This window comes from Polistes dominula, unplaced genomic scaffold, assembly GCF_049000335.1.
Source record: "Polistes dominula isolate Pdom_NZ unplaced genomic scaffold, Pdom_raw_medaka contig_84, whole genome shotgun sequence".
NCBI lineage: Eukaryota > Metazoa > Arthropoda > Insecta > Hymenoptera > Vespidae > Polistes > Polistes dominula.
This window is the reverse complement of record NW_028300944.1, coordinates 2,955,959-2,972,312: the sequence shown is the minus strand read 5'-3', so window position 1 is coordinate 2,972,312 and position 16,354 is coordinate 2,955,959. Positions and strand designations below refer to the sequence as shown.

The window sequence follows — 16,354 nt, the reverse complement described above, 5'->3', positions numbered from 1 at the left end:
TTTATTATTAGATAAATTGAAAAATTTGCTTACTGAAATAAAAGTATATATATATATATAATATATAATATATATATATATAATATATAATATATAATATATAATATATAATATATAATATATAATATATATATAATATATAATATATAATATATATATAATATATAATATATAATATATATAATAAAAGTATATATATATATATATACTTTAATTAAAAAATCAATCATTCCTATTCGAACAACTTTAAAATTAAAGAAATATTTTTATTTATACATACTCTAAAAACAATTTAAAAAAAAATAATTTTGAAGTTAAAATAACTTCAGTATTTAGAAGTTCAAAGTAAACCTTGGTTAATTGTTTTCTAGGTATTACATTTGTTTGTCCTTAATTTGAAATTTCAATTCGCGCTCTAGCGATATTTTTAGAAAGCTCCTTCGAACAGTGCCGTATCAAAGAATTTACCCTTATGGTCACCATGTCTATGAGCAAACGATTTTGATTAGTTTTATTAAATTTAGAAAAAAAACATCACCAACCATAAACGTTTTATTAGTTATACATCAAAATTTAGAATAGTTACACACATATGACAGCTCTAAGTTTTCTGTGATCTTATTTTAATATTTTTAATTCATACCCATAATTTGTTTGAAACTATTTTCTATCTATATTTTTCTTTTTGGTTTAATTCTTTTTTCCAAAATAATGTATAGCATCTTCAACAGAAACCCCAATAATTTGTAAAAAATAAAATATATTATATACGCGCTCTATGTTTAAAATGATCTTTTCTTTAATTTTAATGGTTCAATCTCATACAAAGTGGATAAACTAATAATAATAAAGAATCAGCTTCATTTGTAGATGAACAAATCAATGTAATTCAGTAAACACATCAAAAATTATTTTCAATTTGAAATTTCTGATAGTATCTTATGCATTTTTTTGCATCTTTTACACCTAGATGCATGTATTTTAACTGTGCAATTAAATTTTCCTTAAAATAACCAAAACAAAATCTAACTGATTTTTGTCCGGTAATATTCATACAATTGTAAATCATATAATTCATATTCTGTAGGTTTTGCAATTATATTTGCGATACCACAAGTAATCCTTCTAAAAATGATACACTATTTAAAAAAGAATAAAATCCACTAAACTAATTAATTATTTACGAAGGCTAGATATAAGGAGGACGACCGTAATGTATCGAAAGCGTCCGAAAATGAGGGGACAGATCTTTTGCCACTAGACCGCATTAGTGTGGCTAAATTCAGGTTTTTAAAACTATCGTCGCACAGGAATGTAATGTATGTGTGTGTGTGTTATGGAGGGTAGAGGTAAGGAGAATCATCTCATATGAGAGAAAATTGGAAGAAGTGTCCAGCTGTATGCTATAAATAACAGTTCAAAAACCTTCCAGAATGGCGATGGTGTAGACAAAAGGTATGGTATGAATGTAGCAATTGTAAACGAATTGAAATATGCCGAGTTAAAAAATTTAATATTATTAGCGACTAAAGTAGTTAATTATTAAAAATTTCAACTACTTGCGTAGTACAAAATAATGTAGTAAATATAACCTTAAAGAATTATTATGAGAAAACATGTAGCTAGAGTGATTTTATTTCGTGAACTGTGAATAGTATGTTTATTGATTTTTTATCATTTAATTTTATGAAAAAGTATGTGAATATCAAAACAGTTATGGGTAAAATTTGTGTTGTGAAATTTGTGTTCCTTGTTTATTTCTCAATCCTACTCTAATAATATTTGGCGCTTCTTTTAAAATTTACACTGAAGCTACTGTGGCGCCACCCTAATTGAATGCATTTCGACGGACATTTTTCATATACAGAGATGATACTCCTTACCTCTGCCCTCCATAGTGTATATGAAGTAGATCATATACGCCATGACGTTATAAACCTGACATTAGCAAACATAACGAAGCCTAGCGGCGTATTTAAGAGAATGATCTGTCCTCTTTTTTCCAGACGCGTTGACTGTACAATTTCCAATGTCGATTGTCCTCCTTATATCTAAAATCCATGTTAATACCTTTAAAATCTCGTATATTGCGTGCAGCCTACAACAAAAAATTTTCTTTTTTTGGATAGAATGGACATAAAGGATTTGTTTTTGTCAATAGTAAAAACAGAATTCTTCAACAAGATTACGCGGGTAAAAACGCTGCAGTAATAAAACACGAAAAAATAAGTGAGTTTGGATTGGAACTTTTACCTCATCCACCCTATTCAGCAGATCTCTTGCCGTCGAATTACCTTCTAAATTCGTTAGAATATAGATTAAGAAATCAAAACTTTAACAATGTTGGAGAAATGAAAACTGACTTGGAAAAGTATTTCAATGAACTATCGGTAATTTTTTTTTGAAAATGAAATCAAACGGCTGCTTGGGCTCTGACGCAGTTTTAGAAAATAATGGAAATTATTTGTAATTATAATATTTGTTTCGCCAGCAAAAAAAATTTTGATTACTTTTCGGTCTTCCTAATACATGCATATGCACATATAATTGCGAATTTATATCTTTCATTTGTATTTTCATATGTGAACACCTTCAAGAAGTACAAAATATTAACACTTTGCCGGCCGCTGTCACGTAGTATATGTGACTTTTTTCCTCCAGGATGAATCTCGCCGGCGGCAGCGCAAATTTGGAAAGAAAATCCCGATTATAAGCAAGAAATTATTTTCAGTCACTCATTCAAAAGTAAATCATCAGCTAAAAATCGTTCTTTGGTCATCTTTGTTGACAAAAAAAAAAGAAAGGAGGAGAAAGGGGAAGAACAGAGATCATATCGTAACAACAAGACGGCGAAAATGATTTGGCGCTTACCTCGATACCTTGGGAATATCAGCATCTCGTTGCATTCCGTTTTCAAAATCCTGCCTGACACGGGATTATTCTATAAAATAAAAAAGTATTATAATAAAAATCTACGAATGACTAAACAAGTTGTCAATAATGTGCAATAAAAATATTCACGAATAGGTGAAACAACTGCATTTACGACCCATTCAACCTGGACTGAATTGTTATTTTGTTTTAAGCAATCTCAATGTTTCTAACAGTGCTGTCAATGTAAATATAACTTCCAAATCCTGCAAGCTGATTGGTTAGTTTTCATTTTTTCGATTGCCTGTCTAAAAACTAAAGCATCCTCTAGATTATCTTTCTTATCAAATATATTACATTATTTTTGAATTCTTATGCAATTTTTTATTATTTCGACTATTAAAAAAAGCTAAAAGACACAATAAAACAAATTGCACAAGTTTTTTTTTATGTATATAAAATATGAATTTTATGAATGTGAATTCTGATATTCAATAAATTATAAATTAAAATAAACAATATATTTATTTAAATAAAATAAAAGGTATAATTTTTTTTGTTATATTATATAATTTATTGCTAATTGTCAACGTTGCTTTTATTTTTTGTTTTTTTTTCTTTTTGTAATCTTGAAATTATATATTTGTAGTTGCCAATATCAAAATATATTCCACAGATAAGGATAGAATTAAATAAGAAACATATATAGATATGTATGTATAATATATTTTTACTTTTGTAACTAAAAAAAATTAACAATATTTAATCTGTAATTGGATACAAATTCTTTGGTTATTTAAATTTATTATCAGCTTTTCATTAATAAAGAACATAAAAATACATCAACGTCTACAATGAGAAATTTGTTATAATAAATTAAAAGTATAAATTATAATATGAATTATTTGCGTTTTTCATGATATTAAGGCATTTATATTGATGTGATAATTATATTTAACCTATAAATTCTGTAATCAGAATATAATTTTATATAATATTGTGGGAGGAACGCCTCCATGCCAAACTTGTTAAGCATTCGTGGAAGGGAACTGGTCGGCTGGCCCTGGATAGCTACATTGGTTACAGAGCAGTCGCCCGGAAAGCGAAAGATCCGTGGTTCGAGACTCGGTCCAGTCAGTCCAGCGGTCCAGTTTTTTTTCACGAATCTTACAATATTATTTGAACAAAAATATTCCATATCTTGTATTTATAATTGATCTAAACATAAAGAACAGTTTGAATTTGAATAAACTAAAAATTATATAAAGAATATCTATATTTGTATTTTAAATATTTGAATTAAACAGTTACTTTCAATAATTTATGATTTATTATTGAATAACAAATGTAAATTTTCTACAGAATGTAGAGTTTCAGACAGAGAGAAATATAAAACTGAAGATGATATAATATAGTTTATTAAATTATGATGATGTGATGTCGAGCGGTATTTACATAAGTTTACATAAAGTGGCGTGGTTACAGAAATACAGAATGCAAAAGAGTTACAGATATAACATACAGACAGATACTGAAGACTAAAGGCTGACTAAGGGCTGATACAGACTAAAACTAACTAAGGACAGATACAGACTGAGCACTAAGGACATTTTCTGACTTCTTTCCACATATTTATATCAGAACTGAGCTACACCCCTTTGGGGAGGGAAGGGGATTACGAATCCTTTTGACCAATAGCAAAAGGGTACACCCCTATAGTCAACCAATGGGTACAGCCTATGTTTTTTTGGTACTGGAAACTATACATCAAGAAATCTGATCTAGAATATCGGAATGTTATTTATTTATGGTATCGTACGTGCTTAGATAGAAATCTGAAACTCCTCAAAGGTCCCGACACCGCATAAAGGGTGTTCATTGCACCAATATATCTCGATAATCCTTAGGTTTGTTTATGGTTTTATGGCCCTCCTAAACTTTCCTTTTAGTCTCTAAATAGAGTTTTCCTTTCCAGAAAATAAAATATTACGAAAAGAACTGAATACTAGTTTTTTTTCCTACAAGAAGGCATTTCAATGAAAGCATTTTGATAATATTCTATTCTTTTAACCATTTCAAGGATTTGTAAACACTGATTTATACAGCAATGGTCGGAGGAGTAGAGGGAGTGTGTGTGACTGGTAAGTGTGGGTTACGAGTGCGATTAGAAGTAAGATTAGAGAGGGATTTTGAAGAAAGGGAAAGCTTATTTTAGAGTGAGAGGAAAGAGAAGGTGGTTTGGTACCATGAGGAGTGCGGACGAGTAAGAGAGGTAGCTAGAGTATAGCGAGGGCGAGGAAGAAGAAAAGCGTGAAATAGGTTAGGAAACGAGCGCGGGAAATGGCAGGAGAGTGAAGCGCTGATGCGATTGGGAGAAGGAGAACGAGGTCGGCAAAACAGGAATCGACACGGAAGAAAAGGTTAGGAGTAGGTGGTGCGGTCTAGAGACCCTGTAGGAGGGACGCGCCATACATATTGCTGGGGTTGCTATTGGCTGAAAATTTTGGGGGACAGCTTCCGATGCAACGCGCAGCCATGTTTATTTTTAGTATGTATAAATAATGGCTGTGGTTAGTTATGAAGATATAATATCCAGGAATCCTAGCTGATTTATTAATATTGGAAATTAAAAACAAATTGTACGAATGATTAAAATAATTGTAAATATAATATATATAATAGATAATTGTATTTATCAAAATTGTATAAATTCCTATCAGTTGTTTTGAAATTTCAAAATACTTTAATGCCTTTTATCAAATCAAACTTAATTGAATCTTTCTTTTTGAATTTATAATAATTTTTTTGAGTAACCTATTCTATTTTAATATAAATTTTTTAATGATCATTAAATATGGTTAATTTTTTTTCTGTATTTGATGCAATTCATTATTTTATAATTTTTTCAAACCAATTCACCACTCTACCTCCTACACTATTCACTATTACTATATACAACTTTTATACTATTTAAAATGTTTGATTCATTCACGCGCAATCACGTGACTACATAAGTTCCAGTCCTCCAAAATTCTTTGGCACGTCCCTCCTACAGGGTCTCTAGTGCGGTCTAACGAATGCTTCGAGAGCGGTAAAGGTGGGAACAATTGAACAACATGTACAATGTGTAAGTGAGTGATAGCAGAAAGGGGAAGGGAAAGAGACAAAGCCGAAGCAGAAAGACGAACAACAGCTATTGAAAGGGATAAGTGTATCAATAAGCTTGCTAACGGAGGAGATTAAAAACCAAAGGCATTTATTAGATACGAAGAGCGAGGAGATCAGAGAGTTACAAAAAGCTTCCAATGAAAGAGAAAAAAGCTGGGAAAGAGGAAAGAAAGAATGGAAAACAAAGCAACAGGAAATGAGTGACAGAATCAAAGAGTTAGAGGAATGTTGGAATATGTAACTCGGATTCAAGAACGAAAATCAATCTCTTTGGTTCTCTTCTTTCTTGTCTAAGAGGAGCCATAGTTTTCTATTAACACGTCTAAACTTTTATGGTGTGGGGATCGGCTGACGTCATGAATGCCGCCGATGGACTAACCTGACCATATGCCTATTGTGTGTAAGCGTTCGTTCCTTTTTTTTAGTCTATAAGAAACAGCCCTTCGGTATAGACGTGCCATTCCTTGTGCACTTAAATATTAAAGTTTTCTGGTTATAAAATTATATTTTGTGTTAATATTCATTTAGAAGAACCCAATAATCCTACAAGGAAAAAGGAGCGACGCAGAAAAAGCAAATAGGACAGCCAAGGCCAAACGTGATAGAAGAAAAAAATCATGTGTGCAGATCAGACGTGTTAGAAGTAAAACCTTCAAAAAATTAAGTTTTGAGAGAATGAGACGAGAGAATGGACAGTTTTAAAAGTAAGATAATTGTAGAGTTTATTTATTATAATATTATTACCATATAAAACAAAGGGCACCGGTATGGTCTCTGGGTGGAATAGCTGATAAAAAGTGCACTTTTCACAATTCAAGCAATAAAAATGGAATGCTGAATGCGATAGTTATAAATAGATACCAAAATCATAGGATGTTTATCAAAGGAAATATAATTCGTCAGAAATTAAGTAAATATAAATAATCCTTTTTTTGAAACTCAGATATAAAATTATTTTTGTTAGTATGGTTTTCAATTTCCCGTTTTTATCTACATTCTTGCGCTGGAAAACAAACATTTTAGGATAGACAATATAAAGATATTGCGAAAAACATATGGAAAATACTGCTGGACTGAATGAAGGTTCTGGTAAAATGCAATGAGAGATCTAATAGAGATATTCTCTAGAAATGTTTTTTCAACTTTGTAACCTACCACACTTTCAGACCCTTATTATTTATGAAATATCTCGTCTTTATTCTTTGAACCACAAACTTATCTTTCTAAATACTCTCGTCTAAATAATGATCCGAACAACGAAAAATCTAAAAAATGCATTGAATCGTATTGCTCTCTCAGCTTATCGAACTGTGTACTTTACGAGTCTTAAATTTCAGCTCCGTGGTAAGCTCAACCGATTCACGCTGGGCGTTCAACATCTTAAAAATGTTTTTATTTTATTGAAAAATTAGTATTAGTTTCTTAAATACGCATATATAATAATTTATAATATAATTTTCATATATGCATGGGTCAGTACATCTCTTTGGATATTTTTCATATAAAAATCAAATTTAATAGACATACTTTCCCAGTGAACACACCAATGTAACCGAGACGTCACATTTACAGAACCAAAATTTTAGGTTACGTAAACCTTAAAATAACATACGGGTCACAGGTGACTCACATGTGACGCACAATTTCACACTCATTCACGTAACAATGTGACGTTACATAATGAACATAAATATGATGTTAATTTCACATACATATTACAATGGTGATATAGCAGTGATATACTTCGAATATCATATTTACGTCACATATAAAAAAGAAGCGAAAATCGTTGTTAAGGTCATGTAATTGTTTTCTTTTATTTATAGTTTTTTTTTTTACTTTTTTTTTCCCCGGGATTTGAACTCGGGAACATACGATTACCGGATGGACATTACTGGATGGTGATTTTTCTCACTGAGCCATGCGAACTTGTATTAATTCACATTATATTACTAATACATATATAATTAATAAATAATATTAAATAATAAAATATAACAAAAATTAATAATATAATATATACTTAACACGTTCCGTGCCACGTGTACCTCCAGTGGTACACTAAACATTAGACATATTTATTTAATGCACTGAAAATATATACTTATAAGGAATTTAATTTTGTAAAATTATATCCTATTCAAATATTGATGCATTATGCAAAATGCAGTATAAAGCAATGCAGTTACAACGCATTATATAATTTCAAAGTTACTTTTTTAACATAAATTTGACATAAAATTCCAAAGTAAAAAAAAAACTACTTTATATAGGTGTTCTGTAACAATATGAACAGAATTGAAATATTATATTGTGATGTAAATGTGATGATAAAATAGAGTCACACCGGTTATGTTATTTATAAGTTAACTTAGGTATGTAATAGTGACGTTATATCTAGAATGTAAAGCTAACGTAACTATGTTATATAAATATAACATCACTCTAAGGTTACTAATGTGATGTCACTCGGTATGAAACATGTATGTAATTTTAATGGCATATTTACGTCACAAATTTGATGTCCCATTTACATAACAATTTGTATGACACGAATGTAAAATTTACATTACATTTGTTATTTTACATGTTCTCTAGGTGTGATATCACTGTTACGTTGGTGTGTTCACTGGGAAAGTATGTCTATTAAATTTGATTTTTATATGAAAAATATCCAAAGAGATGTACTGACCCATGCATATATGAAAATTATATTTTAAATTATTATATATGCGTATTTAAGAAACTAATACTAATTTTTCAATAAAATAAAAACATTTTTAAGATGTTGAACGCCCAGCGTGAATCGGTTGAGCTTACCACGGAGCTGAAATTTAAGACTCGTAATGTACACAGTTCGATAAGCTGAGAGAGCGATACGATTCAATGCATTTTTTAGATTGTTCGTTGTTCGGATCATTATTTAGACGAGAGTATTTAGAAAGATAAGTTTGTGGTTCAAAGAATAAAGACGAGATATTTCATAAATAATAAGGGTCTGAAAGTGTGGTAGGTTACAAAGTTGAAAAAACATTTCTAGAGAATATCTCTATTAGATCTCTCATTGCATTTTACCAGAACCTTCATTCAGTCCAGCAGTATTTTCCATATGTTTTTCGCAATATCTTTATATTGTCTATCCTAAAATGTTTGTTTTCCAGCGCAAGAATGTAGATAAAAACGGGAAATTGAAAACCATACTAACAAAAATAATTTTATATCTGAGTTTCAAAAAAAGGATTATTTATATTTACTTAATTTCTGACGAATTATATTTCCTTTGATAAACATCCTATGATTTTGGTATCTATTTATAACTATCGCATTCAGCATTCCATTTTTATTGCTTGAATTGTGAAAAGTGCACTTTTTATCAGCTATTCCACCCAGAGACCATACCGGTGCCCTTTGTTTTATATGGTAATAATATTATAATAAATAAACTCTACAATTATCTTACTTTTAAAACTGTCCATTCTCTCGTCTCATTCTCTCAAAACTTAATTTTTTGAAAGTTTCACTTCTAACACATCTGATCTGCACACATGATTTTTTTTTTATTTCGACCGTTGGTTCGTTTGGACCTTATAATTTTGTCGCATACCTACGTGTTTATCTCAGTTTATTCTCCTACCTTTCTATCGCTCCTACCTACAAACATTTCGAATATCGAAATAATATGTGTCCACGCTTTGTAGTATGCAGTCGCACACAAACACACACATATACAACCAGGAGCGATAACTACGAAGCAGAGTATAAAGAGGAGACCGAGAATAGAAAAAATACTGTATAGCTATATAATGCCTCATTCTCTCAGGCTCAATTCTATGTTTGTCTCTATTTCTCTTCTTACTAAATATCGTGGCCCTTGCATAGCGGCCCGTCGCTCCGGCGCCTATCCGTATACACTCTCCGTCGCCTATCCGTATACAGGCTCCGTCGTTTATCCGTATAGAGGCTCCGTTACCTATCCGTATACAGTCTTCGTTGCCTCGCCATCTACCACTTCGTTGCCTGAACCAGCGTTTCATTTTTTTCAGATCACTCCCTATTCTAAAGAAGTTTTCACTTTAAAAATTGAAAACAGTGGAGGAGCAACAGTGTCTAAAGTCTTGGTTTCTTAAAGGTGTGGTAGGCTTGAAAAAGTGCGCTAAAATAGAAGATTTGTAACCGCACTCAACGCGCTGGATATTTAAGTATACATTAATTATTAATATTTATAAAATACTGAAACGAAAATTTTACCATTTTTACAACTTTAATTTTTAGGAAATATTGGGATTTTTTATGCTTATTTTGTTGTATAAATCAAGTTTTATTTAAACAATAAATAAACATTCGATAGTATTCGGCTTCTTCGGCTTGTAAAATTGAAAGCGAATGGCTCACAAAATTTTGAAAGTGAAAGTGGGCACCTATTATAATGACATAGGTATAAGGGAACGGATTTGTATAGGTTTGCTTGGAAAGCAGATGTTTCAATACGATTATAATAGAAGAGACCAAAAGGGGCTGCTGCCGAAGGTCATTTGCTAGAGAGAGAGAGTTCAGTGCTCTCCGAAACTCAGCAGAGATCGGACGTTATATTTCGTCAGTGTTGATATTTCGTTCATATCATGGCTTCGGATAGAAAAAAGTGTGTATTTAATTGTGCTATAGACAATCTCAAAATAAAAAGTTTTGAAGAAGACAAATTGAAAAAGTGCCAGCATATTTTAAAAGTCCGTGCCGCTTATAATTTAAAATATAGTGATGTTGTGTTACCAGTAAAAGTAGACAATGTTAGCGGATATCACCTATCTTGCTACAAAACATTTACATCTGTGCAGAAAAAGTATTTTGATAAATATAACAAAATGCAGCAGCCAGGAGATACTACTCCGGAATCAGAGGTGCTGTTAAGTATTCATGGTAAAAAGTTGTTTTAATAACATTCAGTAATTCATGCATGAAAACGTAATTTAAGTTCCTGTTATAAAATGTAATTACATCTCGGTGCGTGTAATACGATTATGTATGGTTTGATGTGAAATAAATAATGGAATGATTTATACATTTTTACAGAGAGTAATCAATCGGTAGTCGTTGAATCTCGAGAAGGTTACAAGTCCGCCGAAGCACCCGTATCTTCGCAGTGTACCGATTCGGCAGGTAATGTGATTTTAATTATATGTTATATAGTTTATACATAATATCAACTTAAAAATTAATAAGAATTAATATATTATTACAGTGGAAAGTGACGATAATTTTAAGTCATCTGCAATAGGCACTGATGACGAGCTTGTAAATAAAGAATCAAACGACGTAGCACAACCTGCAGTTCAAAATTTTAATGTAAAAAATATAGGTACCTGTTTTTTCTGTAATCAGTCAAGGAAGAGGCAAGGACAAAAAATAGTTCCTTTGATACAATCTGCAAACGAAATTTTAATTGAAAAAATTGTCACGAATGCAACTGCAATAAACGATAGTGAGACGTTATCGAAAATTACGTCTTTAGGGGTAAGTCGTGTTATTTTCTACCACAATACATGCAAATTAATGTATTTTAAAAAATATTACGGCTTTGGAACGAAAGCAGACAGATTGGCACATTACAAGAAAAGTTCGTGAGTTAGTTGATAATGAACTTTATTCTTTCATAACCGAAAATACAATCAAGAAAAAGCAATGCTATTCGCTAAAATTCTTAGTAGAGTACTGTAAAACTGCATTATATAAATTATTTTCGGAAAAATATACAACTTTTGAACCGTCTATAACAAACGCCAAAGTGCTTGAAAAATTGAAAAATAAATATGGTGATGAATTGCAGATAATCGAAATGTACAATCGTAAAATTATAGCTCCAAGGGACGGATGCATTATATCCGAAAAATCATTTAGTGAGTTCGGGGAAAGCGAGATATTGCAACAAGCAGCATTCGTTTTAAGAAAAAAAATTATGTCTATAAAAAAAAATCCTCTGCCTCAAAAGTTAACAACGGTTGAATTGATGAAGGGAGAATGTGAAATTCCTGCAGATGTTTTACAATTTCTTCGTTCTTTAATTTGCGAGAATGATCCTAGGACAGTAAAAAGTTGTAGCTGTACCCGAAAAGTTAACTCTATAGCCCAAGATTTAGTGTATGCGATTCATCATGGCAAAATAAAAACGTCAAAACAAATTACTCTTGGAATGACTTTAAAAAGCATGACAAGTAGCCGAAAAATTGTTGATTTGCTTAATAAATACGGCCAATGTATTAGTTATAATACTGTTGAGGAACTGGAAACAGAGGCGACGTTTTCCTCCTTGAGTAAGTCAATAATCTGTCCTGAAGAAATTCAATTATCCCCTTACTACAGCACAGGAGTAGCATTCGATAATTACAATCGATGGGTTGAAACGTGTAGCGGGAAAGACACGCTACATGACACAGTGGGAATTATATATCAAAATGTACAAGCAGGTTGTTCAAACACTCTCGAATCTGAAATCGACAATGTCGTCAGTGCACCACCAACGAAAAGAAGAAGAACTTACGAAGTCATATCTACGGAGATACTTCCTTACTTGAAGAAACCCAAGCTGACGGATAAATTATTGGACCTTGATAGTGATCTACGTATTGTTGAAGCCAGTAATTATTTTTTTTATGAGAAATTAGATGTGACTTGGGTAATTTCACATTATTTAAAAATCGCTAATACACCTATGTGGGTCGGGTACAATAGCAGGATTGTTGATGATCGTTCAGTGAAGCAAAAAGTTTCCTATCTTACACCGATAAATCTTTCACCTAAAAACATTTCTGTTGTCTTCGAAACAATGCGCCAAAGTCAAAAAATTGCTGAAGAGTGTTCGCAACAGTATATACAAGTGACGTATGACTTAGCGATAGCAAAAATAGCTTACCAAATCCAGTGTACGGAAAACCCGCAGTTCAACAATCTTTTTATTCACCTTGGCGCTTTCCATATAATGATGGCTTATTTTAAAGCTATAGGAAAATTTATTGATGAGTGCGGATTACCGTACATGATGGTCGAAAGTGGTTTATTGGCTTCAGGATCAGTAAACGGATTTTTAACTGGAAAACATTTTAATCGCTGTAAACGTTTGCACCCATTAGTATCTTTAGGATTAAGATCGTTACTTTTCGAAGAGTTTCTAAGAAAAGAAAACAAGACCATCAGCGCCGATTTGATTGAGATTATTCAACAATTTCAGTCAACAATTATAACGAATTTCGATATTGAAAATAAAACATTAAATAATTTATTAAATGACTATTTAAATTTTGAATCGTCAACGTTGAATGGCGATCACGGTAAAACTGCACAGTTTTATGCCATGTACATTTATTTTGTCAATTATTATTTAATGTTTTCGAGAAGTATTCGCCTCGGAGATTTTGAACTATATAAAAAAGTGATACCGAAATTAGCAAATTTATTTTTTATTTTTAATCAAGCTAATTATTCTCGATGGCTGCTAAAGTATCACGAAAATTTATTAAAAGTTCAATTAACGCATCCAGGCCTCGAGGAAGATTTCAAAAATGGATTTTTCGGCGTAAAAAGGACCGAAAAACCATTTTCGAGAATGCCCGTAGATTTAACGTTGGAGCAAACTGTTAATGCTACTGCTTCTAAACCATTAAGAGGTATCATGCACTTTACAAACTCAATCTCAGCGCGGCAAAGATGGGCTAAAAATCATGGTATCCGATCGACCATAGTATCTCATACGTACGATATAACAGGATTAAAAAAAACGCAAGACATCACCGGCGATTTAGAAAAGCACCAAATTAAAAAAGACAGTACACAGCTTCAAAAGTTTATAACTGTTTTGAAACAAAACATGAATCCTTTCAACAGCGAAGATATTCAGAGCGATCAGTTATTTAATATTGCAACAGGACGAGCAGCGTCGCAAGAAGTAACTGAATTTTTATTGAGTGTTGAGAAAACAGGTCATCGCTTGAGAGAAACGTTTATTTCTGAATGTGCTGAATCTGATAGTAGATTCGAAATGACAATAAAGCAAAATAAAATACTCAATTTTGCTGCTGCGACTGAGAAGAGATTAGTGAGGGTGAATAATAAAATTCAAGAGGTACGATTGCAGCGTGACTTATTCGGACGTATGCTAGCTATATCAATGAATGAAAACACTAATGTTGAAAAAATTCTGTCATACCCTCTAACACCCGTTCCAATGTGTATGTGTCACTTGGATGGATCTATTTATAAAACAGATAAATCTTTTCTATTCAAATGTTTGGAAAGAGATGTTCAAAGTAAGGCTCCGACTGATACCGACATTTGTTTAATAGATGGATTTTTTTTATCCATTGTATTAAGGACTTGCCAAAGACATTTGGCAGTGTTTCGAAAAAAATACTGCAAATGGTAACTAACGACAAAGCCCATGAAATACATATAATTTTTGATAGATATTGGTCACCGTCTATCAAAGACTATGAAAGGTCACAGCGAGGAGGTTTCTCTGGTAATCGCATGTATGTAATTTCTGGGCCAGAGCAAGCAAGACCAGCCGATTTTAATAAAAAGCTGAGAAACAGTTATTTTAAAGAAGCATTAGTGAATTTTTTAATAAATCACTGGAAACAGCAAGAAATGATTCCGTTTGTAGGAAATAAAAAAGTGCTACTTAATTTCGATAAATGCTATCAATATGAAATTCGAAATGAGAGCATTTTATTTTCAATTAATGATAATTTTACGCTCGATTTGCACGAAGAAGCAAATACAAAAATTGTATACCACGCGTGCAATATTGAATCAAGAGCAAATATTGTAATAAAATGCTCCGATACAGACATTTTAATTATAATGTTAGCTAATATAATTAATGTTCGACAAGGTAGCAAAGTTTATATACAAACAGAAGTTTGGAATAGACAAAGAATCATTGACGTTTCAGCGTTGTATGAAACGTTAGGTGATTTATTCTGTCAATCATTACCTGGATTTCATGCCTTAACTGGCTGCAATTTTAATCCTGCATTATTCGGGAAGGGAAAGCAACGCCCTTTACAGATACTCAGAAAGAACGAAGAGTTTCAACAAGCTTTTAATCAAATAGGCTCTAAAGACTGTGACGAAAATAGCGTATTTACGGTGCTCGAGAAATTTGTTTGCAACTTATATAGTTTTAAGTCTATGGATTCTGTAAATAGTGTCCGATTCGCATTATTTTTAAAAACTTATAAAGTAAACGACTTAGACGAACCATTCCAGAAAAAAAAATTACAGAATTTTGATGCTTCGACTCTACCGCCCAGCAAGGCTGAATTGACGCAGCATTTATTAAGAACAAAATATATTGCTACAATATGGAAAAATGCTTACAAACAAATACCGTCAATTTTAAAACCAGAGAATTGTGGATGGTTAATATCCGAAGACAAATATAAATTCAACTGGTTCAACGGACCGCAGCTGCCCAGTACAGTAAAAGATGTACTTGATACTGAAATTATTGAAGGTAAAATACTTTATCATAGAATATATAAAATTTCTTTTTACTTCAATGTGTAAAAATCCTACTATATTTCAGGCGATGATGCAGGAATCGAATCTGAGGAAGATTCGATATATGAAAGCGAAGATGATTTTCCATCTGAGTCAGACACTGCCAGCGAAATTGAATAGCATCTGTTAATATTTTTGCAGTATTCAATTAATAAAGATATGAATATATATAACGTAATGTCACTTTTTGTCTTTCTAACAATATATTCACAGTATAATAATTTCATATTTATTCCATAATTAAATATCGCGTTAAGCCCAATAAAAAAGCTTGAATGATAACGCGCATTTTCAAACTGTCTGCCAAAGCTTTCGCCACCACTTTTTTGTCTGCCACTTGGTGCATTGTTTTCTTAAGGGGACACGTCAACAAAACAATCGATTTATTTTTTTCGATTTTCTGAAAGAATATTATTTCAAAAATATTTCTTCAAATTTTGGTAAAGATCTGCGCATTATTTACGAAACTGTAGTAGGTTAAACGGAACGCGCCGTAGCGCTCCAAATAAGTTACCAAAACTTTAAACGTTAATTTCTCCTATTCGCGTTTTCAAAACGGTTGCCCTCGCTGCGTCCAGACCATTTATCCGATCCTTACCAAATTTTGTACAGTAATACTAGATACATGTATCTAGGGAATGAACGAAAGGATTTTTCGAAAAAATGTCAATTTTTTTTCTCAAAAACTCGGCGATTTTGAGAAAAATTAAAAAATCAAAATTTCCTTTCGTTCATTCCCTGCGCAAACATCTCTACTAAAGGA

At 31.8% G+C, this 16,354-nt stretch overlaps 1 protein-coding gene and 1 long non-coding RNA gene across 5 annotated transcripts; one reads left to right on the top strand and one right to left on the bottom strand.

The window, feature by feature from the left end:
- Positions 1-374: 374 nt before the first annotated feature.
- On the bottom strand, positions 375-4,778 carry LOC149032820 (uncharacterized). The gene is made up of 2 exons (XR_016176330.1): positions 4,691-4,778; positions 375-4,089 (listed from the first exon to the last, which is right to left on the bottom strand). It is a non-coding gene; the product is annotated as an uncharacterized LOC149032820 (long non-coding RNA).
- On the top strand, positions 4,081-15,764 carry LOC107073003 (uncharacterized). Of its 4 annotated transcripts, XM_089171734.1 has the most exons (7): positions 4,081-5,291; positions 10,083-10,238; positions 10,312-10,953; positions 11,107-11,193; positions 11,276-11,547; positions 15,313-15,544; positions 15,617-15,764. In XM_089171734.1, exons 3-7 carry the CDS (start codon positions 10,659-10,661, stop codon positions 15,709-15,711), a joined length of 981 nt encoding a protein of 326 aa, XP_089027860.1. In that variant the 5' UTR covers positions 4,081-5,291; positions 10,083-10,238; positions 10,312-10,658; the 3' UTR covers positions 15,712-15,764. The 4 variants fall into 4 exon arrangements, with proteins under 4 accessions (XP_089027860.1, XP_089027861.1, XP_089027862.1 ...); XM_089171735.1 differs by having other exon boundaries at positions 5,176-5,291; positions 10,083-10,953; XM_089171736.1 differs by lacking the exon at positions 4,081-5,291 and adding an exon at positions 5,623-6,439 and having other exon boundaries at positions 10,083-10,953.
- The last annotated feature ends 590 nt before the right edge of the window (positions 15,765-16,354 follow it).